Raw genomic sequence first — 27,937 nt, 5'->3', positions numbered from 1 at the left:
ACAGTACTGAGATTTGCCAAAAGAATTCAAGTACCTCAGTGAGGTTCTGGCCAGGGTCCGAGAGGATGAGGAGGACAGAAACTATCAAAGATGTCCTCAAAGATGTCCCATTACCGCACACCCAAGATGAGCAAGAGAACTCAGGTGCAGACAGTATTCTGACATGAGGGGAGCTGAGGGGTTTAAAAGACAGGTGGTGCTGCAGGCAAGGTTCTGCTCGGACGCCAGACTGATCCTGCAGGCCCACCCAAACAGGGACCCAGCTTCATAAATGTCCCGTGAGGTGGACGGCAGGGAGGTCTCAAAGGTCTTCAGCTCTGCACAGGGCCAGCAGGGCCGGGCGGCAGTCTCCCTTCACGGCACGCTGCAGACAGGAGCCGGTGTTAGTGAGACCACAGTGCCTCGGCCCAGCATCCAGCATCTGACTGACTCCTTTCTTACATTGCTGCACAACTTATCAGGGCAGGCCCCTCCCTGGGGCTCAGATAGCCAAATCAGCCTCCTCAGGAGCTCTCAGGCCAAGAATATGCTTGGGTGGGCCGGGATGGGTGGGGACGGGAGGACTGAAACTGTGCTCCAGGCCAAGGCTGGGCCAAGTCTCACCTGGAGAGAAGAGTAGAGGGACTCCCCAAATTTCTTCTTGAACTCAGCCCGGATGCTTAGAAGGTCAGTCTCATTGCGGGAGACGAGGATGCGCATCAGGACTTGGTAATTGGGCTCAGTTTCCTGGTGGAGAAAGGAGGACATGGAGGGAATATTTAGACAGTAAGACTTTCACATGAGTCACAGGGAGGTTTGGTGTAGGAAGTGGAGGTGCGGTGGGGCCAAGGGAAAAGAGAAGAAAGTATACATATTATTGCTGGGCAAAAGTTTTGTCCTTCCATCCTCCTAAGATGGTACAGCAGGAAAGGTCAGTCTCTGAAGGGGAGTTTGAATATTTTTCTTGTGTCTTCCTTCATCCTGCCACTGTGTATGGCTTCTTTCCCCCAGAGCTGAGTGCTGAGAGGCTGAGGCAGGAGGATCACAAGTTCAAGCCTAGTTTGGGCATTTAGTGACTTAGCAAGACCCTGTCTCAAAAAAGGGTGGGGAGGGGACTAGGGATACAGTTCATCAGTACAGCACATGCTCTGCATGCTTGAGCCCTGGCCTGGGTTCAGTCCCCACCACCAAAAAAGAATAGAAAGTGATATTAAAACAGGATTCTCTAGGGCTGGGGATTTAGCTCAGTGGTTCCAGCACCTGCCACGCAAGCACAAGGTCCCAAGTTTGATCCCTGGTACCAACCCCCCCCCCCCAACCCAGGATGCTCTAAGCTGGGTACAGTGGTGTTTGCCTGTAATCCAGGCTATTTGGTTTACTTTGGGGTTTTTTTGAGACAGGGTCTCACTTTGTAGCCCAGGCTGGTCTGGAACTCTTGGTGATCCTCCTGCCTCAGGCTCCCAAATGCCAGGATCATAGGCATGCACCACCATGCCCGGCAATCCTAGCTATTGTGCCAGAGGCAGGAGGATCACAAGTTTGAGGCTAGCCTGGACAACTTAGTGAGTCCCTGTGAATGAAAAAAATAAAAAGGACTGGGGGTGTAGTTTAGCACAAAGGCCCTGGTTCAATCCCCAGTACCACAAAATAAAGTTAAAAAGTACAGCAGTATTTGAAAAATTTTTTTCTTTCTCTCTCTCTCTTTTTTTTGATGCTGGAGATTGAACTTAGGGACTCACACATGCTGGGCAAGTGCTCTACCACTCATCTACCTCCCCAGCCAATTTTTCCTTTTAAAAATACTCAGGAAAGACTGGAGATGTGGCTTAGTGGCACAGCACCTGCCTAGCAAGCACAAAGTGCTGAGTTCAGTCTCTAGTATGGGGTTGGGGGAGGATTCAAGAAAAGGAGCCTGTATTATTTTGTGACTCTTACTTCTAGGATAAATCCAGCATTTACATCCAAAAATATAGCCCTAGGGCCAGGGATTTAGCTCAGTGGTTTCACTGCCTGCTGCGCAAGCGCAAGGACCCAAGTTTGATCCCCGTACCAAAAAAACCACCACCATCACCACCAACAACAAAAAACCCCCCAAAATATAGCCCTATAATGGAATTACACTCTAAAATCATTTACTGCTGACAGTTTGATTTTGTGAGTGTGTAGTGCTGGGGATTGAACATTTCCTATGACATTCCCCATGCTAGGCAAATGTTCTGTTACTGAGCTACACCCCCAGCCCATAAGTTTTTTGTTTTTATTTTTACAGTAATGGGTATTTACCCAGGGGCACTCTACCACTGAGCAATACCACCCAACCCTTATTTTTAATTTTATTTTGCTTTTTCCTCCCTTCATTTTTTTTTTTTTTTGGTACTGGGGATTGAACTTGGGTCCTTGCGCTTGCACAGCAGGCAGTGAAACCACTGAGCTAAATCCCCAGCCCTTTATTTTGCTTTTTAAAAAAATTTTTATTTATTTTTTGAGACAGGGCCTCACTATGCAATGCAGGCTGGCCTTGAACTCACTATGTAGCCCAGGGTGGCCTCAAACTCACATCCACCTGCCATTCAGATCCACCTGCCTCAAGCTCTCCAGTGCTGAGATTCCAGGCATGCATGACCGCACCCAGCCTTCAAATTTGTTTATTTTTTTCAAATTTGTTTTTATGACGAGTTTAGACAGATAACTATACCTCTTCAAATGCATCTTAGGGTTGACTCATTACAATAATCCAGGCTTTCTTGATCAAAAAGAATCTAGAGACACTGGAAAACTATAATTTAGGGAAGAAAAAAAGAGAAGTAGATTTCCAGGAATTGGGAAGGAACTGATAGAAAAATTAAAAGCTGCAGAGAAGCTTGAGCGACAGACCACAGAACAGAGAAGGAAACAAAGCAGCCTCTTGAAGGCTCTCGCTCATCAGGAGGGAAGTCCCACTCTGCAGAGGGAAGGTGAGCACTGGGGGCTCTGGGAGAGATGGTGGCAGTGGACTGGGCTTGCCACACAGGCTCCAAGGGGAACCCATGGTCTACAGGGACAGTGCTGGGTTTTACTCTGAGGGGACTCCCTCCACACAGGGGGCAACAGCTAGGCAGGGATCCCAGTACAGGTGCCCACCATGTTGCCAGAGTGCTTGGCAGGACACCATTCCCAGAAAGGTTGATTGTTTGAATGTGAGACTCAGAACAGCTGAGGACAGCTTCACTTCAGGGTTCACCATGTTACCCTCCCACAGTGACTGGGTGAGAGGCAGACACGGGAGACAGTGCTGGACAGGGAGCAGACTGAAAAGAGACTCCCTGAGGGGTTTGAGTGCAGGCCAAGGAGATGAGGCCAGACCTCTGCAGTGGGAGCCCAGGCCCAGCTTGAGTTGTGCAGGGTCTGAAGGTGCCAGCACTGAGTGCTTGAGCCCTTGCCCTGCTGCCTTCATCTAGCACAGATTTGGGATCTGATTGCTTTCCTACCTGCTGGTGCAAGCAGGGACCCCTCTTTCTTGGCTTGGACATTGCCACAGCCTGGGATAAACAGGCAAAACTATGGGCTATAAAGGCTAGGCAGAGAAAACTGACTTGCTGTACTCCAAAACTGTGGCTCCAGAAGAAAACCACTCATTCAAAAGTGCAGAGAATTTCTAGTTCTCATTTGTTTTCTTCTGTTACCTTTCCCAATTTTGTAAAAATCCTTCTACTTTTTAATAAGGTCCTTTGTCTCACTTCTTGATCCTCCCTTTCAATTACAGTTCAATTACTGTTGAATTCCTTTCTATCATTAGTGGAGATACAGTTTTGCACTTAGTACAGATTTGCTATATGTCAATATCTGGGTTGTTTTGGGCTGGGTGTGGTGGTGCATGCCTGTAATCCCAGCACTCCAGGAAGCTGAAGCAGGGGGATCACCTTGAGTTTAAGGGCACCCTCGGCTACATAGTGAGTTCAAGGCCAGCCTGCACTGCATAGTGAGACCCTGTCTCCAAAAAAACCAACAAAAAACTGGGTTGTCTTAGTGTTTGTACTAGAATTGTGGATTTTTTGTACTAGAATTGTGGATTTCTTTCTATAGTTAAGGGTGGTACATTATTGGACCTTATGGTATGTCAATATTTGATTTGTGTTGGATGATGGTATTGTTGCTGATTTGCTTGGTATTCTCAGGGTCACATAGTTGTTGCTATTAATGAGTTTTCACTATGCTAACACCTGGGTTACCTTCGTGACATTAACTACACTGCAGTCTATTCCTGGACAACTGGGTGTTGGGCAATTGCAGTGCATCGCCCCCTCCCAGATGAACAGAGGTGGTCAGACACAGGCAAAGGACTATGGTTAGCCCTGCCCAGAGTGCATCACTCACAAGCAGACTAAAAGAGATCTGGATACCAGCGATTGCCTGTAAACCTAAGCACAAAACAAACTGAACAAAAAACAATAGAAATACACTGTAAGAAGACAAGGTGACAGACTGCCTTCAGAAACCCCCAACTCCCCCAGAGATGACCTGGGGGCATCAAGGAAGAGGAAAGCAAAAGCCAAACACCCAAATTATTTGGTAAGATAGGCCCGGTGTGGTGTCACACGCCTGTGATCCTAGCACCCCAGAAAGCTGAGGCAGGGGGATCCCTGAGAGTTCAAGGTGAGCCTGGGGTACACAGGGAGACTCTGTCTCAAAAAATAAATAAAAGATAACAGGAGATTAAAAAGCAGATCAAATAAGTGCTCAGCAGGATCACAGGAGATAGGCTGTCCTAAGGACAGCCCACCTGGCTTTCTTCAAGGTGTACTTTTATCTTGCTTTTCCCTCTTTTACTCAGCCCAAGCTCACACTACTGAGCCAGTTTCTCCCTCACACTTCACTTTCACTTTTTCAAAGAAACTTGGCCACTGCTTTTTGCTCATTTTGTTCTAGTCTTTGTTTGAGATGAGAAGAACCTGGAATCCAACTCCAGGAGAGGTGAGCAACCCGAAACCTGATAACGTTTATTTGGCGAGCCACTATTACAAGGAGCTACCCAATTACATTTGGTGTAGCCGACCAGGAATAAAGTTCAGGTTCGGAGACCAAGGCCCCACGAGCCACCGCCACCTCGTGGATTTCACTGACTTTCCCCTGGGCTGTGTTCTTGATGAGTGGAACAGGTTTGATCCAGACAGTCTAAACTAGGAACGGCTCATCTACATTTCAATGCAGTCTGGCTTCAGGGCAAACTGGGAAGTGGTGAGAGACACAGAATGTAGACTGAGACTATTCCTGTTACAATGTTTCTGTTTAAAATGAAACCCCTTTAAAAAAGATCATAGCAGATATAACTAAACAGATAATGGAAGTATTAAACAAAAGGATCCTAGAGTTTACAGAAAATATTAATAAAAAGCCAGCTGAGCTGGGCGTGGTGGTACACACCTGTCATCCCAGTACTCAGGAGGCTGAAGCAGGAGGATCTCTGCAAGTTTGAGTCCACCCTAGGCTACATAATTCAAACCCAGCCTGAACTACATAGCATGGCCTGTTTTTTTAAAAAGAAAGAAAGGTTAAAGTATTCATGGTGATACAGGCCTCACCTATTTGAGAGGCTAAGTTAAGAAGATCAAAAGTTCAAGGCCAGGGCCGGGGATTTAGCTCAGTGGTTTCACTGCCTGCCTTGCTAGCACAAGGTTCTGAGTTCGATCCCCTGTACCAAAAAAAAAAAAAAAAAGAAGAGTAGGAGCTGATTAGCAGCTACATGAATTTTCTCGGACTCCCTGGGCCCCCACACACCTTCCCTGCGATATTATCCCCCCACCCCAGGTATCTGGTGGGGACCCTGGAACTGCTGGTGGCTGAAAATTATCTGCTCGTTCACTTGAGCGGAGGCACAAGCAGGGCCCAGGTGCCGCCTCTGGGCTGGATCCGCCAGTGTTACCGCACCCTGGACCGGCGGTGAGGCCTCGCTGCAGCTCGCTTCCTTTCCTTTCCATTCTGTGCTCCGTCTTCCGGTCCTTCCCTCTTCCCGTTCGTTCGTCCCTTCACCCTCTCTCTTTCCAAGCTGCTCTTGTCTTCCGCCCTCCCCTCGCTTGAAGTCCTGAAATCGTGGTTTCTTCTGTTCTCGTTTTTATTCGGATGAGTCCGTGTTGGTGGTACTTAGTGAGTACTGGTGGCGTGGGGGGTGGCACCTGACACATCTTAATTCTCTGTCCCCTCCTCCTTCCCCCTGAAATCGCACTTTCAAGTCTTTCTTTTTGGTGCTGGCACCAAAAAAAAAAAAAGTACCAATAAATGTTTTGCTAAAAAAAAAAAAATCCTTTCTCTGCCAGAGAAGATCTGCAGACATGAGATTGCAATTTCCTCAGGAAAAGTGAAATAGATGATAATGAAGATTCAAAGGAAAGTTCAGGAAGAAATTCTCTCTACACAGATGGGTTTTCCCAACTTGGGAACAGGAAAAGAATTGCAGTCACTACTCTGAACTTTGAAAAGCCCCATAGGCTCATATTAAGGAAATGGAGTCCCATGATGAATATATTAAGAAAGAGGGCTGGGGATTTAGCTCAGTGGTTCTGCCGCCTGCCTCGAAAGCACAAGGTCCCAAGTTTGATCCCCAAAAAAGAAACACAACTCATCCAATGGACAGGCTAGTAGAAGAGAGGCAGCCTGCCCTCCATGAGCCCTGCCGGCCAGCACTGTGGGCCCAAGCACTCTTCATTCTTTTTCTTTTTTTGAGACAGGGTCTTGCTATGTAGCCCTGGCTTGCCTCAAACTCACAGCAATCCTCCTGCCTCAGCCTCCTGAGTGCTGGGATTACAGGCACATGCCACCACACCCAGCCAGCACTCTGCTTTCTCTGCTAAAATCCAGGCCAGGTTTTCAGCTGCTAGCACAAACAACAAGCATAAGCATCCCCTGACCAAGACTCCAGCCTGAAAGTCTCCACATGTGACTGCATCTGGGAACACCCAAAGGCCCCATGGGAGACCCCGGCGGAGGGTACTCCTGCCGCTGGCCCTGCCCTGAGCTGACAACTTCGACACGCAGACCCCATCTCAAGGAGGAAACCCGCTGTCTGATCTCAGAGCAAGCTGTGGCCTCCCCTGAGCTGAAAGCCTGGTGGCCATCAGAAGGAAACGTCCTCCGAATGAACAGGTGAAGCAGTCAGCGTCCATGAGGAACCCGGGCAGGAGGATGATGGGAGAAACGGGCAGGAGTGGAAGAAGACAGCCAAAGTTTTCAGAGCTTGAAGTGGCTTCATTATGGTTACAGAAGAATAATTTTTGTAAATGTTACTTCATTCTGAACTAGTTTTCCTTTTGTAAATATCTTGACACTGTCCTCCCCATTTTTTTTTTTTTTTTTTTTTGGTACCGGGGATTGAACTCAGGTCCTTGTGCTTGGGTAGCAGATGGCGAAACCACTGAGCTAAACCCCTGGCCCATGTCCTCCCCATTTTAATCAAAAGACCTTTTTTTTTGGTACTGGGGATTGAACTCAGGACCTTGTGCTTGCGAGGCAGGCAATGGAACCACTGAGCTAAATCCCTGGCCGGCCAAGGCTGGATTTGAATTCTCCTGCCTCAGCCTCCTGTGTAGCTAGGATTACACGTCTACAGGCTGGTTTTTTTGTTTGTTTGTTTGTTTTAATTAGGCTGTCTTCTGTCAACAAGGCATGATGGTTCTCACGGGGATCTAGTTTGTGGAGCAGAATGACTGGACTCCTTTGGTGGAATTACTCACACTGAGGCTGCTGCTGACCAGTGGGGAAGGGGTCCCCAGGCGCTGAGCTAGCAGACCAAGTGACACAGCTGGAGAGCGCCCTCAGTCCTCAGTTAAGGGCTCCTTAGTGAGACTGCATCACTTACTAGCTGTGTGATTGGGCAAGGCCCTCCCTCAACCTTTCTGCCCTTCAGTGCTTAGCCATAAACCCAAGATGGGTGTGGCCATGATGGTCGGATGACATGTGTGATACACTCGGGATAATCCCTTTCACATAATAAGCACCCGAGAAATGCAGCTCCTGTCATTATTCTTCTAGTGTTGTCACTGCTGTCTACAACTGATAACAAAGAATGTACTTATTTTTTTTCCAGCCCTGGGGATTAAACCCAGGGCCTTCCACACTGAGGTACACCCTCAGCCTATTTTTTTATTTTTCATTTTGAGACAGGCCCTCGCTAAACCACTAAATAGCATAGGCTGGGTTTGAACTTTCGGTCTTCCTGCCTCACCCTCAAAGTACACGTGAGATTGTCCACCCGGAAACTCCTCCCTTGCCCAGGAAGAGCTGCCTCTGGTTCCAAAGGGAGGAGAAGGGAGAAGCTCCTCACCTGCAGGGCCCGGTGAAGTTTGTCAGCAAAGTACAGCGGTGTATTCCTGACCACTGAGGCTGGAAGCGAAGGGAAGCATGGAGGGAGGGCAAGGGTTAGGCCTCAGCTCTCCATCCCTGGGAGACCCCGCCGCTGCCTCGGTGGGCCCCTACCTAGGCTGAGCAGGGCCACCTGGGCATCTCCATGGAAACGGTCTCGCACAGCCTCCTCCAGCGCTCGCCCTGTGCGCCACTGGTAGAGATCACACACTTCGGGGTATCAGAAGGAGCAGTTGACGGTGGGGCGGAAGTATGGGTCACAGAGGCCTTCTCTCCCTCCCGCCTCCCTCAGCCACTCATTAGAGCAAGCGGGGAGACACACAGGCCCGTGCGTACCTCGAAGGAGGTGCTCAGGATTGCGCTGGGTGAAGATCGGGACCCACGGGCCTTCCACTTGCCGTAGTGCCTGGGGTGGAGGAAGGAGCCAGCCATGCTTTCCTGTCCCCAGAATCCGTCATGGTGAAATGAGATCAAGGGTGGAAAAGGTGGTTTTGTATGTGTGCGTGTGTGCGTGTGCATGTGTAAAGCTCGCATGCGTATGTATGTATTCCGTATTTATGCAAGAACCAGGCTGAGATAACCAGCTCTGCCCTCACAACTCTCTCCCCTGATTTGGAAAACTCCAGGGTCTGGGCGGCCTCCCAGGAGAGCAGACTTTGCTGAGGAGCTCCTGGGAGTTCAGGAGACAGAGACAGGCGACTGCCGTGCCCTGGGCCATGCCTCCCGGGGCAGCAGCGCTCCCCGAAGGACCTGGGTACACAGATGGGCCGAGGGAGGGTATCTTCTGTGCCGTCCTGCCAAGGCCTGGGTACCCGGCTCACCTGGACGTCCTGCTCTGCCAGATTGTAGTCAATGATCCCAGAGTAGCTGTCACGGCCTCCCTAAAAGGAGAAACTTCTCAGGAGGACTTTATTTATTTATTCTAGTGTTACTGGGGATTGCACCCAGGGCCTCTGCACCGAGCTACAACTCCAGGCCTTTTTAATTTTTTTAAGACAGGGTCTCTAAGTTGCTAAGTTACCCAGAGTGGCCTCAAACTTGTGATCCTTCTGCCTCAGCCTCCCAAAATGTTGGGATTACAGGCATGTACCATCGAGGGACAGTTTTTTATCCCCAGACCTGGGCTTCCCAAAGCCCCCTCATTTATCAAATGCCAGCAATGCTTCTGCTTCGCCCATGTCCTTCTCTGGGGGCCAGTCCTCCTCACCTTGGCCAGGGCCAGGAGCAGGTCCTGCAAGATGCTGCTGGTCTCAGACTTGATGTCCTCCTCAGCGTCCACCTGGAAACCTGGGTGGGGCCGGGAGCTCTCTGACTCCTCCTGGTCATCCCAGTGTGGACCCCCCCAGGGTCTGTCAATGGCCTGATCACTGTGTCCTACCAGGCCTGTCTCCTGCTCAGAGTAGCTGGGTGGCTGCCTATCCCCAGAGGTGAGGCCCAAATGTCGCCAGGCCCTGAGAACATCTCTCAGCCGGAGGCACCATGCCACCAGGCAGGAGCCAGCCACTGTCGGAGGCCAGCAGTGGAGCAGAAAGGGAAAATGAGACGGCTAGGGCCCGGCCCTGCAGAGAGGGCTGGTGAGGAAGACCACAGGTGTGCAAGGGAAGATAGGGAAGGGAGAAAAGGAAGGGAAAGGAGGAAAACGTGAAGGTGCAGCTCAGTAACAGCATGCTTCTCTAGCAAGTTCTAAGGCCCTGGCTTCCATCCCCACCACAACAAACGAAGGAACAAGGCAGGGAGAGAGGGGAGAGAGGCGAGGACCTCGGCTGAGGAGCCCTCAGAGGAAAAGGGAGGAGCTGAGATGAAGGTGAGACAAAGCTGGTTACAAATTAGGGGGAGGCAGGTGGCAGCCAGCCCACCAGCCAGGGCCAGACAGTGGTGCCCAGAGTGCCCAGCGACGACAGCAAGGGTTTGGGAGGTGACACTGGCACCTTCGGGGCTCAATGCTGTCATTACTTTGCAGTCTGTCCTGGAGCCCCGGACGAATCACTGTTTCTCATTCTTTAATGATCACATGTGGGTTTTGCCCTGGGAAGACAGGCATGGAGGGGGACTGGAAGGGAAGAAAATTTGGCCAGTCCAGGTCCCAGATGGCTGTGTCCAGGGAGTGTGGAAGGGGCCTCTGCAGCCCGGGGGACCCCACCCATATTCTTACTGTGTTTGTAGGCTGCCAGGCACTCCTGCAGCTGTGGCGGGGCTCGGGTGGCAAGAATTTCCACGGCCACATCCTCAGCAGAGCCTGAGCCCTACGGGAAACCAGGAGCCACTCTGAGGCTGGGCTATGTCCTCAGGGAGGCTGAGGGGCAGACAGCAGGCATGGCTGCTTCCCCCAAGGCCTCGGTCGGAGGAGCCCTCTTCTTCCGGGTGTCCTCAATTCCCAGACACTAGCAGTGTGCTCCCCCGCCCCCCAACTGCCCGCCCTCGAGTACCTTCAAGGCCTTCCTCAATTCCTGGGCGTCAGACTGGGCCAAAGGCTGCAGCAGAGCCACCACGATCCACTCCAGGTTTCCAGAGAGGGCCACCCGCAGGGACTTCAGCAGGTCCTAGGATAAAGTGTCCCCATGGCAGAGGCATGAGGACCCCCGGGGTCAGGGCTTCCGGAAGTGCAGAGGGTTTGGGAAGATTTGGCTGGTTTTTCAGGTCATCTTAGTTGTGGGCAGGGCTTGGCCTGGGCTGCTCACACTGCACCCCAAGTCCTGCCGGGGGTCTGGTCTGACTCACCTGCTGGGTGCGCTCCCGGAAGGCCTGGGAAATGAGCTGCCGTTGCTCTCTGCTTCGATTCGTGAGCACCTCCAGGATGGCACCCTGGTCCACGCCTGAGCGAGGGGATGGCGGGGCTGGGACCAGGGGCTCCACGGGGCTGGGACCCCCCCACCCTACTCCGTGGGGGAGACAACAGGGTCTAGGGGAGGGCTGGGAAGGGAAGGAGCTGGGGGTTACCTCACCCCATTTACATTTTATCTAAAAAGAAGATGCAAATAAAATGTCAAAGCAGCATTCAAATCTGACACCTGTTTAGGCAAAGGGCTCCAGGTGTGATGGTTAAAAAAAAGCCTTTTAGGGATTGGCTAACATGGCTTAGAATCTCCGTTCTTTTTGTTTTGTTTTTCTGTTTGTTTTTGAGACAGGGTCTCACTATGTAGTTCAGGGTAGCTTGAACTCACTGTGTAGCCCAGGCTGGCACTGGACATGTGATCCTCCAGCCTCAGCCTCCCGAGTGCTGCTGGGATTACAGGTGTGCCCCACCATGCCTGACTCTAGAATCTCGGTTCTAAACTGGACACAGTGGTGCATACCTGTAATCACAGTACTGTGGGAGGCTGAGGCAGGAGGATTACAGTTTTGATTCTGCTTTTTTTTTTTGGTACCGGGGATTGAACTCAGGTCTTTATGCTTGCCAACAAGCGGCAGAAGCACCGAGCTAAATCCCCAGCGGGAGGAGGATTACAATTTTGAGCCCAGCCTAGGCAATTTAGCAAGAACTTGTCTCAAAAAAAGTAAAAGGGGTTGGGATGTAGCTTAGTGCAGTAGCTATGGGCTCAATCCCGAGCACCATCCCCTGCCTCCTCCATTTTTTTTTTTTTTTTTGGGTACTGGGGATCAAACTCGGGTCCTTGTGCCTTCAAAGCAGGTGGCGAAACCACTGAGCTAAATCCCCGGCCCTTCCTCCATTTTTTTTTGATTGGCTAACTTGGTTTAGAATTCCAGTTCTGAGGGCTGGGGAATTTAGCTCAGTGATTCTGCTTCCTGCCTTGCAGGTGCAAGGACCTGAATTCGATCCTCAATACCAAAAAAAAAAAAGAATTCTAATTCTTGAATTCCAAGGTATGCCTGCCTGTAATCCCAGCTCTCTGGGAGGCTGCTACTGGAAGATCACAGTATGAGCCCAGCCTGATCAGGTTAGTGACTGGATGAGACCCTGTTTCAAAATTAAAAATAAAAGGGCCGGGGATTTAGCTCAGTGGTACCGCTGCCTGCCTCACAAGCGCAAGGACCTGAGTTTGATCACCTTTACCAAAAATTAAAAATGGCTGGGGATGTAATTCAGTGCAAAGGCTCTAGGTTCAATTCCCAGTGCAAAAAAAAGAATCCCAGTTGTGCTACTGAGTGGCCTTGGGCAAGCCTGTTAAGCGTCTTAACCTCCCTGAGGCCCAGATTCCTCATCTGTAAGGTGGGAATAATAAGCTCACAGGGTCACAGGGTCAGGGGCCTGTTGTGAGGACCGATGAGAGGTTGGGAGGGTGGGATGCTCCTATGGTGCTTGACTTGCAGGGATTAGGCTGTTTCACAAACAGCTGAGAGTGGCAGCATGTCCCTCCTGGCTTCCGACAGGCACAGCCCAGCTCGAGGGAAGGGGCTCACCTCGGCCTGTGATGGCTCTCAGGAGCCTCTGCACATCCTTGTCCACACTGAAGCTCAGGAAGGTCCTGAGAGTGCCCAGCGTGCCCCAAGCTGCAGGCTGTAAGGGCAGGGCGATTAGGAGGGGCCTTCCCTGCCCTCCCAGTGCCCGGCCAGCCCCTCCCCCTTTCCTATTCTCCCACCATCTCAGCCTCTGAGGAGATGCATTAAAAAGGACTCCTAGCTGGGGGCTGTGGCACATGCCTATAATCCCAGGTACTTGGGAGGCTGAGGCAGGAGGGTCTGGAGTTTTGAGGGCAACCTGGGCAACATAGTGAGGCCCAGTCTCTAAAAACAAAATCAAAATCCTCCCCCTAAACCAGATTCCTAAAGTCCTAGCAGCTCCTACCTTGTTGACAAGGCCCAGGTGGCTGAGGATTTCCTGGGTCAGTGACGGGCCCATCTCTCCACTGCTCACAGACATGGTACAAGCTGGCTTAGGGAAGGAAGGCAAGAGGAGGTGGCACGGCCCAGGCAGGCCTCCGAGGTTCCTCAGCACTGGCGCCTGGACTCCCACTGCTGATTCCTTTCCCTTGCTGCAGACAAAGACGGGGCGGGGGTGGGGGGGGATATTAACCTGTTAGTGGTTTGGGAACATGAACCAGAGGGCAAGAGCTAGGGCTTGGGGAGGGGGAAGGGAAGGGGGAGGGGGAAGGAAAGACCCCCTCCCTCCCCACCCCTCCTTTAGGAAGAAAGGGTTGACCAGAGAGGCTGTGGACAGCACCAACCACACCCTCCCTAACTCCAAATTGGACCCAAGGCTCCTCAACCCTTGGCCCGGAGATGCCCACTCTGGAGGGATCCTCCTGGGCAGGTGGGATCCTCCTGGGCAGGCGGGGTGCTGAGGTACCGCAGCCGAGCCAAGGCAGCCCCAAGCCCTGCCCGCAGGCGCACCTGCCGTCGCCTTCCCCGGCTGCTCCTGTGTCAGCAGCTGCGAGGTCTGAGCCAATGTGAATCCGTGTCCTTGTGGGACACAGGAACCTGGACAGGAGAGTAACCTCGAGGCCCCTCCCAGCCGCGCCCCCAGGTCTGGCTCCCTTGCTCCCCGCGGTGTCCTGCCCGCCGCCTCCCGCGTGGGCCCAGCTCCTGGAGGGCCTGGCAGCGAGCGCGGGCGTGGGCAGCGCAGGCCCGGCAGGCCCGGCAGCCGGTCGGTGGTCTCTGCTGAAGGCCAGCCCAGCTGTGGTCCTGGCCCCGGCCCCTCCCAGCCGCGGGAGAGGACACCTCCCCGCCTAGCATCTCCTCCTGGCCGCAGGAGCCCCCGGGTGAACTCGCTCGGCCTCGCCCGCCCGGACGCAGGCGGCTTTGTGCGCTAAGTCCCCCCGGGCCGGGGCCGGGGCCGGGGGGGCCGGGGAGGGTGGGCCGGAGACCAGTCGCTCAGCCCAGCTTCTGACCGGGCTCCGGCTCCCAGGGGCAGGTCAGACGGGCTCCGGGCTGATTTCAAGGCGATAGAGAAAAACCAGTTGGGGCACATACCAGCAGGGCATCCCAGCCCAGGTCCCAGAGGGGATCCCGGCACGGCCAACCCGCCTGGGGAGCCGGTGGGGCCGGGCGTTTCTATCTGTGAAGGAAGGGGAAGGTATGCAGGGGTGGGAGCGGATCAGCAGAGTCAACAGAGGAAAACGCGCAGGGTGTTCCCCGTGGGCGGGACACCAGGCTCCCAAATCGCCGGGGGAAGGAGGCCGCTCCGGGCCCCAGTTCCCTAAGCCTTGCCCTTTTGCTGCCAGGGGAGCAGGAGATGCAACCACAACAGCTCGTCCTGAGGCTGTCAGTGCAGAGCAGCAGGCGAAGCTCACCGCTGGCTCCCTAGGGCCTGGGGAGCGGGGTTCCTGCCTCCCCGGGCGTGGGGCCGGGCTCAGGAACCCGAGTGCCCCCTCTACCATCCCCTCCCCTCCCACCTTCCAGACCCAGTCCAGGAGGGCCCTGTGGCGCTTTGCACCCCAAAGGGGCCTTTCTGAGTGCCCATCACAGCTCCTCGCTTCTCTCCTGTGCAAATAGAAGTAACACCAGCTGTGGAGCTAGAGCGCTGGGTCCCTAGAGAACCTGCCCGGTGTGAGTGGGCCGTGGGAGGGGCTGAGTGGGAACTCGGCCTGGGAAGGTTCCTGGGAGGAGCGGGTGAGGCCTCAGGGGATGAGACACACACGCTGGGCGGAGGGCGGAGATGTGTCCTGTGGATGAGGGTGTTGGATTAAGTAAATAAAACTGGGAACACCCAGTTACATTAGCATTTCAGACAAGCACCGGATAATTTCCTGGAGTAGGTGTGATCCAAATATTTCACGTAACATACCTGTGCTAACAAACTATTGTTTACCTGAAATTATAATCTAACTGGATGTTCTGTATTTTACCTGAGAGCCTGACAATGGGACTCATTGTTAGCATGGGGCTCAAAGCATGAGCCAGGCTTCTCTCAGTTTACTCATCTTCAAAATAAAGAAAAAAGGGCCGGGGATTTAGCTCAGTGGTTTTGCCGCCTGCTGTGCAAGCGCAAGGACCGAAGTTCGATCCCCCGGCACCAAATAAAAAAAAAAAACTCCAAAAAACAAAAACCAAACAAAATAGAGAAAAAATGCTGGGGATTTAGCTCAGTGGTGCTGCACATGCCTTGCAAGTGCAAGGTCCTGAGTTTGATTCCCCTGCACCAAAAAAAGTTTATGCAAGTTTTTCTTTGCCTGATCTATACATTTTTTTGGCAGTCTCTCTCATATATATATATTATATATATATATATTTCCCCCCACACACACACTTGGAATTGAACCCAGGGCCTGTGCACTGAGCTACATTCCAGGCCCTTTTTTTATTATTTTAAAAACAATATTAAATTTAAAAGTTTATTATTATTATTATTGTTATTTGGCACTGGAGATTGAACTAAGGACCTTGTACTTGCAAGGCAGGTGCAGTGCCACTGAGCTATATTCCCAACCCTCTATTATTATGATTATTATTTTTGGTACTGGGGATTGAACTCAGGACCTTGCCTTGGGAGGCAGGTGGTGGAACCACTGAGCTAAATCCCCAGCCCTGTATTATTATTTTTTAAGATGGGGTCTTGCTAAGTTACTAAATTGCCAAGGCTGGGCTTGAATTTAGACTCTTCCTGCCTCAGCCTCCCAGAGTACTGGGATTACAGGCATGTGCCACCATGCCTAGCTATGTTATAGGCTTTTGTGAGAATTAAACACATATAGGGCTGGAGATGTAGCTCAGGGGTATAGTGCTGGCCTGGTATATGCACAGCCCTGGGTTCAATCCACAGCATCACAGGAAAACAAAAAAACAAAGAAACATATACAACACTTAGGAGAGTGTATTTGCTACTACATAGTTTCCAAAATGTTAACTAACAGCTAGGTGAGGTGGCCTATACCTATAATCTCAGCTCCTCTTGAGGCTGAGGCAGGAGTACCACAAATTCAGGGCCAGCCTGGGCAACTAAGTGAGGCCCTGTCTCAAAATTAAAAATAAAAGAGCCAGGTGTGGTCACGCAGGCCTGTAATCCCAACACTTGCCAGCACTGGGGAGGCTTACACAAGAGGATCGATCGCTGAGAGTTCAAGGCCAGCCTAGGCTACATAGTGAGTTTAAGGCAGCCTAAACTACATAGTGAGATCTTGTCTCCAATAAAAAATTTAAAATAAGAGACGTGGATGTCAGTGGGAGAGCATCCTGGGCATGGTACCACAAAAAAAGTCCTAACTAATATAAAACAATAAGTGCCGCTACAATATTATTTTATAACGCTTACATTGTCTCTAAGAAGTTCGATCTTGGCTCTCCGGCAACTTGCCATTTCCAACGTGGCCGCAAGAGGGCATTAGTAGCCACTGCGCGTCTCGAATTCCCTTGCGGCCACTTGAGGTCTCTTGCTGCGCCTCGGATGCTGAGGGGCTCGGCCCAGGTGAAAGATGCAGCTTCCTGGGTGAGCGTGGTGGGCAGGCTGTGTGAGTGAAGAGGCTCAGTAGGTATCTGGTCACTGCACGCCATCGAGGCGGACCTTGGACAGTGCTGGAGGCTGGGTGGCCCCGTGCTGCAGTTCCACAGCCGGAGACCCCACACCCGTAGCTCTGGGAACCCCTCGGACCCTCTTCTGGCTGCGCGTGCCAAGCAGGGTTAGGAGGACACGCAGGGGGTGAGGGCGCCTCTACCCGTCCTAACCTCTCTAGACGACCCTGGAAGACCTACAAGGCTGGGGAAGGCACACAGGAGCCCAGTCAGGGGCAGAAGACAGTCTGCGTGGGGTGTGCGTGTGCGTGTGGTGTATTCACGGCTGCCCTGCTAAAACTTCGGTGGACTCTCCCACTTCTAATCCCTGGACTTCGTTTTGTTCAACATGAGGACTAGACTGAGGTGTTTTTGACATTTAATAATCACTTTCTCTTCCATCCCCGGTACAAAAAAAATTAATCACTTTCCACCCCTGTGCCCTAAATTTTAGGACTTCATGACCTAATCTGCCACCCTTCCTTACTGATTCACATGGGCTAGTCAGGCATGGAAGCCGATAGCTGGAGTTCCAGCACTGGGGAGGCTGAGGCAGTTCGATTGCAAATTCAAAACCAGCTTGTACTACACAGAGAGAACTTGTTCCCCACCCCCCCAAAATGTGTGACTCACTACCCAAGGGATGGAACTAGAACTAGAATCCAGGCCCTACCTCTGTGTTTTCTTTATCCCTTGATGGAGGTAGGGCTGATTTTGGATTCCTCTTAGTGAAATATAGAGGCAGAACAATGACATATAGTGGCTTAGCCATTGACTCATGAACACGTATTGGTTTTTTTGTTTTTGTTTTTTAGACAGTCTTGGTATGTAGTTCAGGCTGTTCTTGAACTCAGTATATAGCCCAGCCTGGCCTCTAACTCATGGCAATCCTCCCACCTCAATCTCCTGAATGCTGAGATTATAAGCCATGCACACCATCACTCCAGGCCCATTTTGTTTTTCCACTTGTTTTGGTTTTGTTTTGTTTAGGAATGCACCTTCTAACTACAAGCCTCATATTGCTGTTCAGTCAATACTTTACATTGTTTGATTTGAGAAAACAGAAATCTCTTCTGGCTATTTTTTTGTTTTGGTTTAGTTTTTTGAGACAAGTCTCCTTATGTAGTTGAGGCTGGCCTTGAACTTGTGGCAATCCTCCTGCCTCAGCCTCCTGAGTGCTGGGATTACAGGCCTGTGCCCCCATGCCCATCCATCATCTTCTAGCTATTTTAGCTCTCATTAGAATCCTGGCACCTGAGGCTGTTTAGGCTCGAGGTCTAGGATATTTTTTTTTTTTTTTTTTTTTTTTTGCGGTACCGGGGATCGAACTTGGGACCTTGCGCTTTCAAGGCAGGCGGCAGAACCACTGAGCTAAATCCCCGGCCCTAGGCCCGCGGCCTAAACAGGTACTCCTTACTCAAATAGACCCCTGAGTTTTGCATAGCCCAGCCTGGCCTTGAAAGACCCGCCTTTCCCAGGTGGGCTCCCTGTGTTTGCCTGTCCTAGGAGCCTGCTCAGACCCCTAGACTCTGGCTGGATGGCCTGTCCCCTGCCTTGGGACACCTCTGCAGCCCACATAGAGGAAGTGAGTCACCCCAGGCGGGCGGGGCAGCTTGGGCCACTGTGGGCGTGGCCATGCCAGCCTGGTGGGGGAGGAGGTCAGAGAGCGGGGACCACAGTCTGCTGTCCAGCCAGGCAGGGCTGGCCGAGAGCCAGTTCCCCCAGTCCATCCAGGGTCTCCTTCGTCTCCTGAGTGTGTGTGGAGGGTTCTCTCTTATCTTTATTTCTCAGGCCCTTAATATCCAACTTTGCCCCCACTCTTCTCCCTGCTGTTATCTTTTTTTCTTTTTCTTGCAGTGCTGGGGATTGAACTCGGTGCCTGCGAATGAGCTACACTGGAAGACCCTGCCCCACCGCTGTCTTTAAAAACGGAGGGGAGGGAATTAAAGTCTAGTGGGGACCGTGAGAAAGCCTGGCGCCAAGGAAAACCACTCGAGAAGAGGGCTCAGAAACTTTTAAAAAAGGGAGACGAGTGGCACAGGGGGAGGGAGGGGTCACAGAGGGATCCAGAGGTTACCTGGGCCCAGACAGGAGACACTGGGACGGGTTGGGAGCGGGTCTTGGGTGTGCAGTGGGGAGGGCGTAGAGAAAGGCAGAGTCATCGAGGGAGTTCTGCGGGGTAGAAAGACACAGGATATGTTATTCAGGGAGGAGTTCAGACAGGGGCAGAGGAGATGGGGGAGAGGTTGCTGGGAACTAGAAAGATCAAGAAAAGCCCAGTGGGTGCCTGGGGGCTGGTGCAGGTGACCGGACGACTGGTCTTGCACCTTCTTGGTGCCCTGGTCTAGGAACTAGAAGCAAATTAAAAACAAGCTGGAAATTAAGTCAGCTCCTGCCTCGCTGCCCCTCCAGAAAGAGCCTGAGCCGAGCCCCAAGCCTGCAACCTGCATTAGCGGGGATCACAGCCCTTTCTAGGAGAACTGTCGAGCGCTTGGACCCGATTCATACTCCATGCAACAAGTCACAGTCACAGGTTCTAACGGCACAGAGTAAAACCATCTTCATGGAGGTCAAAACTTTACAAAGCGGAGGAAACAGGAGCTCTCCCTGTAAACAGAGCCTCAGCACATCCTGGTCAAGCTCCGTGCGTGCCGGGAGTCAGGGGCAGTGGCTCTGAAACGTCGGTTTCATCAGTCCGTTTAGGGGCGGAAACACTGTGACGAGGGCTCGGGTACCCGTGTGCACTGAAACCCAAACCCGCTTTACAAAACAAACTGGAGGGAGGCCCTGTCTGGCCCAGCCCCAGCCAGGGGTCTTCCGGGGGAGGCGATCAGGGGCCCCCGGCTGCTCCGTCCGGGAAGGGCGGCGCCGGGGGGGGGGGCGGCCTGGCCCGGCCCAGCCTGAGGCCTCCCGGCCGCCCCGGGCACGGCCCGCGCCTTCCTGCGCGGCCTGGAGTTGGACTCTGCTCGGCGGGGGCTCGGCGGGGCTCGGGGGGCGGAGCGGGGCGGGGCGGCGGCGGGGCGGGGCGGGGCGGAAGGGGGAGGAGACGCGGGCCGGGCCACCCGGAGGGCCCGGCGCTCGGACGCAGGACGCGGAGCAGCGGCTCCGGCCCGGCCAGCCCTAGACGCCGCCGCTGCCGCGTGAGTCGGGCCCTGGCGGCGCTGGGGGGCGCGGGGCGGCGGGCAGCGCCCAGGGACCCGCCCAGAGGGCGCGGCGGGAGCGCTGGGAGCGCGGGCCGGGACTCGGCGAGGGGCCATGGCGGCGGGCCTCGCGGCGGCGGCCTGGGCCCGGGTTCCCGGAGCCGCCCGGCTCCAGCCTCGGCCCCGGGGAGGCGGGCGCCCCTTCGCGGGGAGGAGGGAGGGCGGCTCGGGACCCTCGCCACAGCCACAGCCGGGAGGGCCCCGCGGAGTCCCCCGGTGTGGCCTGGCCGCGTCCCGGTGCAGGAGCGCGGCGCCCGGCCCGGGTGCCCAACCGCCGGAGGTCGGAGCGCCCATGTGTGAGCGAGAAACAGGAAGGAGGGCCCGGGTCAGGCGCGGCCCGCCCGGGCTCCTACACCGTTACGGGTTGCGCGGCCGGCCCGAGAGCGCCGGGAGAAACTGGCTTTCTGGGCCGGAGGTTGCTAATTTTCCAGCATTGCCAGAGGCGCTCTGGCCAGTGGGTTAACTGCAGGTGTCTGACCTGGATCCTTGGCCTCAGCTTGGGGTTTAATCTCTTCCCCGGGCCAGGTTCCCTGTCATCAAAGCCTGGTCTGTGTCCCCTGAGTTGTCGGGCCCTGGAGTAAGGGGTTCTGAGGACCCTGAGGTGTGGAGTGAGCCCTCTTTGCGGAACGACTTAGGGAAGGCCACCGTCAGGTCGCCGGCCCCGTGTCCGCAGGTCACCAGGGGTCGGGTCTTTCCTGTGCCAGAGTGAGGTGGCCGGGCCTGAGTGCGAGTGGCCGGCTGCACTTGCCGTGGGGCTCTTAAGTGGAAGAACGTGTCCCCAAGGCCCGACCTGACCACGCAGCGGTCTGCACAGATGCTTTCTGAACAGAGAAAGAGATGCTTTTCCCCCGGCACCCCACGCCTCACCCTGCTTCTGGCAGCGGTCTGGCTTTGCACCGTGCCCTTCAGCACCACCCTGCCTCATCACCTCTGGCCTCTCCCCGGCCCCAGGCTGTGGGCTCAGCCAGCGCTAGGCTGTGGGGGGCCTTTGGTGGACATTGAGGACAAGCTGTAGGCCTGACAGGGGCCGAAAACCCCTGTTCTTGCTGCCTCCTGCCCCCATCTTCCCCAGAATCTGACCCAAATTCTGGGGCTCACGCAGCAGCCTGGGGCAGTGACACCTCTTCTCCAGCTTACCCATTCCCTGCAGCCTTCTAGCTCACGCAGCCTGAAGAGAAACTTTTCAACAAGGAAGATGATTTAGGATTCCTTCTTTCTCCCTTTTGTAGTTGCCCAAGCTTGAGTAGAAGTTGTGAGGATTCGAGACCCTCTCTTTTTCACTCTCTGCCCTTGCTGGCCTCTTTATTTTCTTCAGTTGTTCTCCAGACTCTGAGCTGGGAGGGCTGTTTCCACAGCCAGCCTGTGAGTGTGCTTTCTGCCCAGACTGACTTCTCCCCTGCCTACCCTCTGAGTCTCCAAGCTCCTGGCGGGGCTCCTGCCTCTTGTTATCCACCTAGGAGGGTCTTGGGGGTGGTCAGTCAGGGCTAGGCCAAAGGTTAAGTGGTCAAGTTCCTGGTGATCCAATGCTCATGAAATCCCTGTTCTACTGGCCCCTCTCCAGCCCATGCCTTACAAAGTGGTGCCCGTGACTCTCAGGCAGGTGTGTGGCTGCACCATCTCTCTGCACATGTATAGGAGTGTAATATCTTTATTTTTTTTGGTTTTAAGAGATAGGGACTCACTTTGTAGTTCAGGCTGGCTTTGAACTTGTGATCCTCCTGCCTCAGCCTCCCAAGTGCTGGGTTTATAGGTGTGTGCCACTAGGCCTGGTATAGGAGCATAATTTCTGAGTGGAAAAGTGTAGATATGATTTTCTCTGCCAGGAAGTCAAGTATCTACCCTGCAGACAGGGGCAGGGAAGCTGGCCTCCTACCTGTGCGCATCACCTTCTCTCCTCCCTGCCTCCTGCCTATGGGCTCCCTCGTTGGGCTTAGTGTGTTGGTGCCAGGACACTGCCAGGGCTGCCACGGGTTCTGGGGGACAGCGAGGTAAGGCACTGGGAGTCCAGTCAGCACCCTTTCCCCTGCCGTCAGAAGTCCTGGCTTGGCAAATCTGGTGCCTCTGCCAATGGAGTCCAGGACGGAGAGGGAGGGCAGTGGTCCGAGAGAGCCCGAGACCCAGGTCTGTGTCTCTGCACCTGACACACCGAGCTCTCTCATGCCTGTCTTCGCCCTTCCCACTTGGAGTGGGAGATGGAATGAGAGGTGCACTGTTCAGGTGCTTGTCCTTAACTGTTCCGACACCTGTTCTGCCTGCCTCCCCAGCCCCATACTTTATTTGTAAGCATAAGATGGGGATAAGACATTCCTGGCTCCAACCCCCTGCAGACCCCTAGCTAGCTCTCCGAATTCTTTACCCCACCAAATGCCTCTTGACAAGAGAAACATCCCTGCCAGTTTCCAGAATGGGGATAGGGTCCAGAGTCCACGTCTGCCTGTACCCTTGGCGTTAGACCTCACTGGAGGAAAGGTAGGGGGCCCCAAGGACAGCAGTCAGATGACCAGGTCAGGTACAGCCCCCACTTCCCATCAGGGCAAGCCAAAAGAAAAAAAAAAAGAGGTGGGAAAGAAGAGTGGGAGGTGTGCAAAGACATCTAGGGTTCTACCCTCATCCCTTCTCTATTCAACTTTTAACTCTTCTCTAGGAAAAGTGTGTGTGTGTGTGTGTGTGTGTGTGTGCGTGTGTGTGTAAAAGTTCCACTGTTTGCAATTATGTTTGATTTTGTTCAGTTCAGAATGCTTCCATCTCTAACTAATTAAATATTTATTCTGGCTAAGGGGGATCAGGAAGGGGCACTGCCCTCTGGTGCTTGAGGCCTGGAATGTGCTTGTGTCATTTGGGGCAGGAGAGGGGGAAGGTGGAACTGAATCTCCTTTATTGTCACTGCTGACCTCTGATTTCATCCAAGAGAGCAGTGACCAGGAGTGGGGACAAGAGGGTAAAGTCCTTGAGCTTGGAATACTGACAGGCTGAGAGGGATTTCGCAAGTGGTTCTGTGGTGGCTGGGGGTGGAGCCAGCCAGCTCAGCTGTGGGCTGAGGGTTCAGCCCTCCTCACAGTGGTCAACAATCTCCCCTTTCCTCCCTGGCTGGGAGGGGAATGCCTCCTTTCTGTCTCAAGGCCAGTCTGAACCCACCACCACTCCAGGAGGAGCCTGAGGGGCAGGGAGCCTGGCAAAGATTGTCCAGGCCATCGTGCTGGGATTTACTGCCGAGCCTGGGGCTGCCAGGTGTGGACCCAGAGTCACCAACTCTGCAGGGCTATCCTGTTGCTTTTCTTTATTTTTTGGTACCGGGGATTGAACTTGAGTCCTTGCACTTGCACAGCAGGTGGTGAAACCACTGAGCTAAATCCCCGGCCCTCCTGTTGCTTTTCTCAGCTCTACACACCTGTTGTCCCCCGAAAGCCACACACTGTCCCCTCTCATCTGGATGTCTGCATGGTCATTGCCACTGTTTGTTTCTCTGGGGCAGGGCAGGAAGGTGTCTGAAGCCCTTTGTGGGGCTGTGGAGCATTTGCCATGTGTACTAGTGTTACCCTGCAGACTGGTGCGTATTTTATATTCTGGATGAGCCTCAGAAATAGCTCAGCTCTGGGCTGAGAATGTAGTTCAGTGGTAGGAGTGCTTGGCTAGCATGTGTGAAGTCCTAGTTCATCTCCCAGTGTGTACACATACACACAGAGACAAATGGCTTGGTTCCATTAGGTGTCTTAGTCTGCTGCCTGGATTCCCTGTCCTCATCCCTGACTGTAGGAAGCTTTGCCTTCACTCTTTTTTAGAACGTAGGATTCTTCTGCCTTTTGGCAGGGACAGACGGCCTGGTGTGTGGCTGTCCACTCTGTGTGGTGGTTTGCTGCTCAATGACCACCTGGAACTCAGCGTACTTTGAGGACATACTTTGCTTTCCTGGGCCTTGGGAATAGGATAGGTTGCAGGGAGGGGGGAAGCACTGTGCCAGCCCTGTGATTTTTTTTTTTTGGTACCAGGGATCGAACTCGGGTCCTTGTACTTGGGAGGCGTGTGGCAGAACCACTGAGCTAAATCCCTGGCCCGGCCCTATGATGTTTTGGGGCTCCTCCTGCCCCTCCCAGGGAGGTTTCCAGCTGAGGGTGGGGTGAAAGGAGGGTGACGCTGACTCACTAAGATCGGCTACAGCTTCTCAGGCCAGGTCCTGCCTGTCGGCCAGGTCCTGCCTGTCCTCCAGGTTGGGATAAGAAAACCACGGGAAAAACCCAAGGGGGAATCAAGACTTCTAGGTGTCGTCATCTGAGGTTGCTGTAAGCATTAAGTGTTAAAACTGGAAGCCACCTTACTATAGATGAAGAAATGGATTTGCGCTTGCATCACTCGCTGCGCCTGCTCCTTGGTACACAGGGCAGGGTTCATCCCTCTTCCCCCACAGCAGCCTTGCTGACAACTTACGCTTCCCCTCATTAGGATGCTGCAGACCCTGTATGATTACTTCTGGTGGGAACGGCTGTGGCTGCCTGTGAACCTAACCTGGGCTGACCTAGAAGACCGGGATGGACGAGTCTACGCCAAAGCCTCCGACCTCTACGTCACACTGCCCCTGGCCCTGCTCTTCCTCATCGTCCGATACTTCTTTGAGCTGTGAGCACAGGAGCACCCCCTTATGCCTGCCCAGGCTGCCAGTCTTGCAACCCCGTGGGCCTCAAGATTGTTACTTGCTGCTTAGTTAGTTCTGGACCCTGGTGTTCAGGCTTCCCAGTCCCTGCCCACTGTGTCACCCACCCTAGGGTGCTATTGTCCTTCTGAGGGCTCAGCATCCCCAGGCCCTTTCTTTCAATCGACATTTGTTCTCACCCTCTGCCCACCACCCCGCCTGGCCACTAGGAAACACAGGCAGCTTTGTCAGCTCTGGGCAGCTCCAGAGGCTAAGGGAAGGGGGTTGCCAGGAAACTGGGGAAACTGAGGCCAGAGTACAGCTGCCTGAGCTTGCATCTTCCTACTGACAGCCAGACACCGCTCCCTCCGGTTCCTTCCCTAGTTACGTGGCTACACCACTGGCTGCCCTCCTGAATGTAAAGGAGAAAGCTCGGCTGCGAGCGCCTCCCAATGCCACCTTGGAACATTTCTACCTGACCAGCGGCAAGCATCCCAAGCAGGTACCGCGTGCACTGGGTGTCACTCAGTTCTGATGGGAGGGGAAAGGGGGCGCGCTGCTGGCTCTGAGGCTGAAATGCAGCTCTCATTATACCCAGGTGGAGGTTGAGCTCTTGTCTCGGCAGAGCGGGCTCTCTGGCCGCCAGGTAGAGCGCTGGTTCCGCCGCCGCCGCAACCAAGACCGGCCAAGTCTTCTCAAGAAGTTTCGAGAAGCCAGGTGGGGGAAGTTGCTGTAGAGGAAAGTCTAATGGGGCTTGCTGGGAGGGAGGCTGTGGCTGTGTGAGGGAGAGGTGAGGAGGGGCTCGCTCAGTCCCTTGAGAGCATGTGGGGACTGCTGGGGGCCATGCCGTCCTCCCACCTAACCCTCTGTGCTCTTCTTCAGCTGGAGATTCACATTTTACCTGGTTGCCTTTGTTGCCGGCATGGCCGTCATTGTGGATGTGAGTGGGACTCTGGGAAGTGGGAGAGACCAGAGTGGGTCTTCCCTCTCTTAACCTTTCTTCACCATCTCAATGCAGAAACCCTGGTTCTGTGACCTGAAGAAAGTCTGGGAGGGATATCCCATACAGGTATGACATGGGGCCTCGCTCTGAACACGCACTGGAGGAATTGATCAGGGAACAGGGAGCTCAGGGCTGGGAGAGTGGGAGCCCCTGGGGCAGCTGGCCTGGCTCCCTTACCACCCTCTCCTCTGCCAGAGCACGATCCCTTCCCAGTACTGGTACTACACGATTGAACTTTCCTTCTACATGTCCCTGCTCTTCAGCATCGCCTCTGATGTCAAGCGAAAGGTAGGCGAAGGGCTGCACAATCAAGCCCAAGAGGAGGTGGATGTGGTGGTGTACAGCATTGAGAAGGCTGAGGCAGGAGCATCATGAGCAGCCTGGGCTGCCTACCAGGTTCAAGGGTGGCCTGGACTGCATAGCGAGACCTTGTCCCGGGCAGGGGGAGCCCAGCAAGGTCCTGGGTGGACTCGCCTCTCTGACTTTTGCAGCTTTGGCCAGAAGTGTTGGGACATGGGGTGTGTGTGTGCTGGAAACGGGGCTGGGGAGCAGGGAAAGTTCCTTGGGGCCTGCATCTTTGCAGGATTTCAAGGAACAGATCATCCACCACGTGGCCACCATCATCCTCATCAGCTTCTCCTGGTTTGCCAACTACATCCGTGCAGGGACTCTCATCATGGCTCTGCATGACTCCTCAGACTACTTGCTGGAGGTTAGGCTCCCTCAAATTAGAGGCCCCAGCACAGGTTCTCATGTCCGTCTGTCCTTTGTTGGGGGTGAGGAAGGCAGGAACATTCCTGGGGTCCTGGTGCAGGGATGGGGAAATGTACCTGGGAGCCCAGGGCCCAGGATGACGGATGGGGCTATTTATAGTCAGCCAAGATGTTCAACTATGCGGGCTGGAAAAACACCTGCAACAACATCTTCATCATCTTCGCCATCGTTTTTATCATCACACGACTGGTCATCTTGCCCTTCTGGTGAGTAGGTGGTCAGGCTCTCCTTGTCCTCGAGAACTCAGGAGTTGCCTTTCTCTCCCTGTGTTGACAACTGTGTCTCCTCTCGACCCAGGATCCTGCACTGCACACTGGTGTACCCACTGGAGCTGTACCCTGCCTTCTTCGGCTACTACTTCTTCAATGCCATGATGGGAGTGCTTCAGACACTGCACATCTTCTGGGCTTACCTCATTTTGCGCATGGCCCACAAGTTCATAACTGGAAAGGTGAGAGCTCTGCCCTCACTCAGGGCCTTACTGCTGTCAACTCTAGACCTCCCCAAACTACTTGCCATGCCAGTGACTCTTTACAAAACTGTGGCAGGGTCCCAGGCATGGGAACAAGCTCCCAGAGACAGGCAATCCTGAGGGGTTGAGGCCATCATGTAACCCTTCTTATCCTGTTTCCAGGTGGTAGAAGATGAACGAAGTGACCGGGAGGAAACAGAGAGCTCTGAGGGGGAAGAGGCTGCAGCTGGGGGAGGAGCAAAGAGCCGGCCCCTTGCCAACGGGCACCCAGTCCTCAGTAACTACCACCGTAAGAATGACTGAGCTGCCCAGCTGCCTCCCAGACTAATGCTTAAAGCCAAGAACTAGCCACCTTTACCCAGAGGGTCACTTAAGGCCTGGGGAAAAAGGAGAAGGGTAGAAGAGACTTCTGCGTTCCCTTTCTTGTCACCTGGCTGCCTTTAAACCAAATTCTAACCAGCCTATCCCTGGTTGAAGAGGAGGTTGGTTACATCCTTTGCTAGAGGAAGGACGGTCTTACTTTCTTTTCTGTCCTCCCGATTATCCTATTGCTTTTAAGCCCCTTCCTCAGCTCTGGGGTAGAGTTACAACTCACATTCCTTACTCTTGAGGATTTGGCCCTGTTTGCCTTTCGACGCCTTGGCCTTCAAAAGTGCCAGGGCTGTGCCTTACTGTTTGATCTGTGGGCCCAATTCTGCCAAAGCTGGACCAAGGCTCATCTTTCTGAGCTAACTTGGGCCAGAAACCAAAGCTGAGTTACTCTGAACTCTTTCCCTCCGGAGACACAAGTGAACTGAGTGTGGGAGGGTACACATGACCCTTATCCTACCTCTGCCAAAAAGTGGGGACTAAATGGGGACTGCTCAGTGGCCTTTTGTGTTATTTCCCTGCCAGCTGTCCCTGTGGCCACATGTCCAAGATCTTATTGCTTCCCTTCTCTGGCCTTTCCCCTTCCTTCAGCTAGTCTAGCTGGTTTGGGTTAGAATGGCAACTAGTTCTAATTTTTATTTATTAAACATTTGGGGTTTCAATTTTAAAGTCAGAATTACAGCTGGCACCTAGTATTTCAGCAGAGGGACCATTTCAGATGAAAATGTACTGTTAAAAGTTTTTTTTAAAATGAAAATACATTAAAGATTAAATAAAACATGTCACCAGGTGTCAGACTATTA

General features: G+C 53.5%; 2 protein-coding genes and 1 long non-coding RNA gene across 18 annotated transcripts; 2 read left to right on the top strand and 1 right to left on the bottom strand.

Moving 5' to 3' along the window:
- Nucleotides 1–7: 7 nt before the first annotated feature.
- Nucleotides 8–21,522, bottom strand: Anxa9 (annexin A9). Of its 16 annotated transcripts, none has more exons than XM_013075485.3 (17): nucleotides 21,030–21,503; nucleotides 18,770–18,864; nucleotides 16,457–16,648; nucleotides 14,179–14,870; nucleotides 13,600–13,686; nucleotides 13,055–13,241; nucleotides 12,670–12,766; nucleotides 11,029–11,123; nucleotides 10,737–10,850; nucleotides 10,463–10,553; nucleotides 9,518–9,597; nucleotides 9,132–9,191; nucleotides 8,647–8,748; nucleotides 8,425–8,503; nucleotides 8,273–8,331; nucleotides 604–726; nucleotides 8–364 (listed from the first exon to the last, which is right to left on the bottom strand). In XM_013075485.3, the coding sequence occupies exons 4-17, from the start codon at nucleotides 14,583–14,585 to the stop codon at nucleotides 302–304; spliced, it is 1,644 nt and encodes a 547-aa protein (XP_012930939.1). In that variant the 5' UTR covers nucleotides 14,586–14,870; nucleotides 16,457–16,648; nucleotides 18,770–18,864; nucleotides 21,030–21,503; the 3' UTR covers nucleotides 8–301. The 16 variants fall into 16 exon arrangements, 13 of the variants coding, with proteins under 13 accessions (XP_012930939.1, XP_087068880.1, XP_004854100.1 ...); XM_087212754.1 differs by having other exon boundaries at nucleotides 14,179–14,263; XM_004854043.4 differs by having other exon boundaries at nucleotides 8,425–8,520; nucleotides 8,647–8,716; nucleotides 21,030–21,496.
- Nucleotides 16,648–19,615, top strand: LOC147827798 (uncharacterized). Its single transcript, XR_015451855.1, has 2 exons — nucleotides 16,648–18,447; nucleotides 18,550–19,615. It is a non-coding gene; the product is annotated as an uncharacterized LOC147827798 (long non-coding RNA).
- Nucleotides 19,679–27,919, top strand: Cers2 (ceramide synthase 2). Its single transcript, XM_087212766.1, has 11 exons — nucleotides 19,679–19,832; nucleotides 24,330–24,503; nucleotides 24,901–25,018; nucleotides 25,115–25,233; nucleotides 25,399–25,456; nucleotides 25,535–25,585; nucleotides 25,715–25,807; nucleotides 26,103–26,231; nucleotides 26,393–26,499; nucleotides 26,591–26,744; nucleotides 26,928–27,919. The coding sequence occupies exons 2-11, from the start codon at nucleotides 24,331–24,333 to the stop codon at nucleotides 27,066–27,068; spliced, it is 1,143 nt and encodes a 380-aa protein (XP_087068892.1). The 5' UTR covers nucleotides 19,679–19,832; nucleotide 24,330; the 3' UTR covers nucleotides 27,069–27,919.
- The last annotated feature ends 18 nt before the right edge of the window (nucleotides 27,920–27,937 follow it).

This window comes from Heterocephalus glaber, unplaced genomic scaffold, assembly GCF_053883595.1.
Source record: "Heterocephalus glaber isolate CG9 unplaced genomic scaffold, H.glaber_assembly_v1.0 deba00001442, whole genome shotgun sequence".
Taxonomy (NCBI): Eukaryota; Metazoa; Chordata; class Mammalia; order Rodentia; family Bathyergidae; genus Heterocephalus; species Heterocephalus glaber.
The sequence above is the reverse complement of the archived record's forward strand: the minus strand, read 5'-3'. Positions and strand labels throughout refer to the sequence as shown.

Excerpts from the sequence above, each read along its gene's own strand:
- Cers2 (XM_087212766.1), top strand. The coding sequence starts at position 24,331 with ATGCTGCAGACCCTGTATGATTACTTCTGGTGGGAACGGCTGTGGCTG. Across the intron at positions 25,019-25,114 it reads GCGGCAAGCATCCCAAGCAG|GTGGAGGTTGAGCTCTTGTC; the intron begins GTACCGCGTGCA and ends CATTATACCCAG. Across the intron at positions 25,457-25,534 it reads GCATGGCCGTCATTGTGGAT|AAACCCTGGTTCTGTGACCT; the intron begins GTGAGTGGGACT and ends ATCTCAATGCAG.
- Anxa9 (XM_013075485.3), bottom strand. The coding sequence starts at position 14,585 with ATGGTAGAGGGGGCACTCGGGTTCCTGAGCCCGGCCCCACGCCCGGGG. Across the intron at positions 13,687-14,178 it reads TGGGCTGGGATGCCCTGCTG|GTTCCTGTGTCCCACAAGGA; the intron begins GTATGTGCCCCA and ends TCTCCTGTCCAG. Across the intron at positions 13,242-13,599 it reads GCCGGGGAAGGCGACGGCAG|CAAGGGAAAGGAATCAGCAG; the intron begins GTGCGCCTGCGG and ends CTTTGTCTGCAG.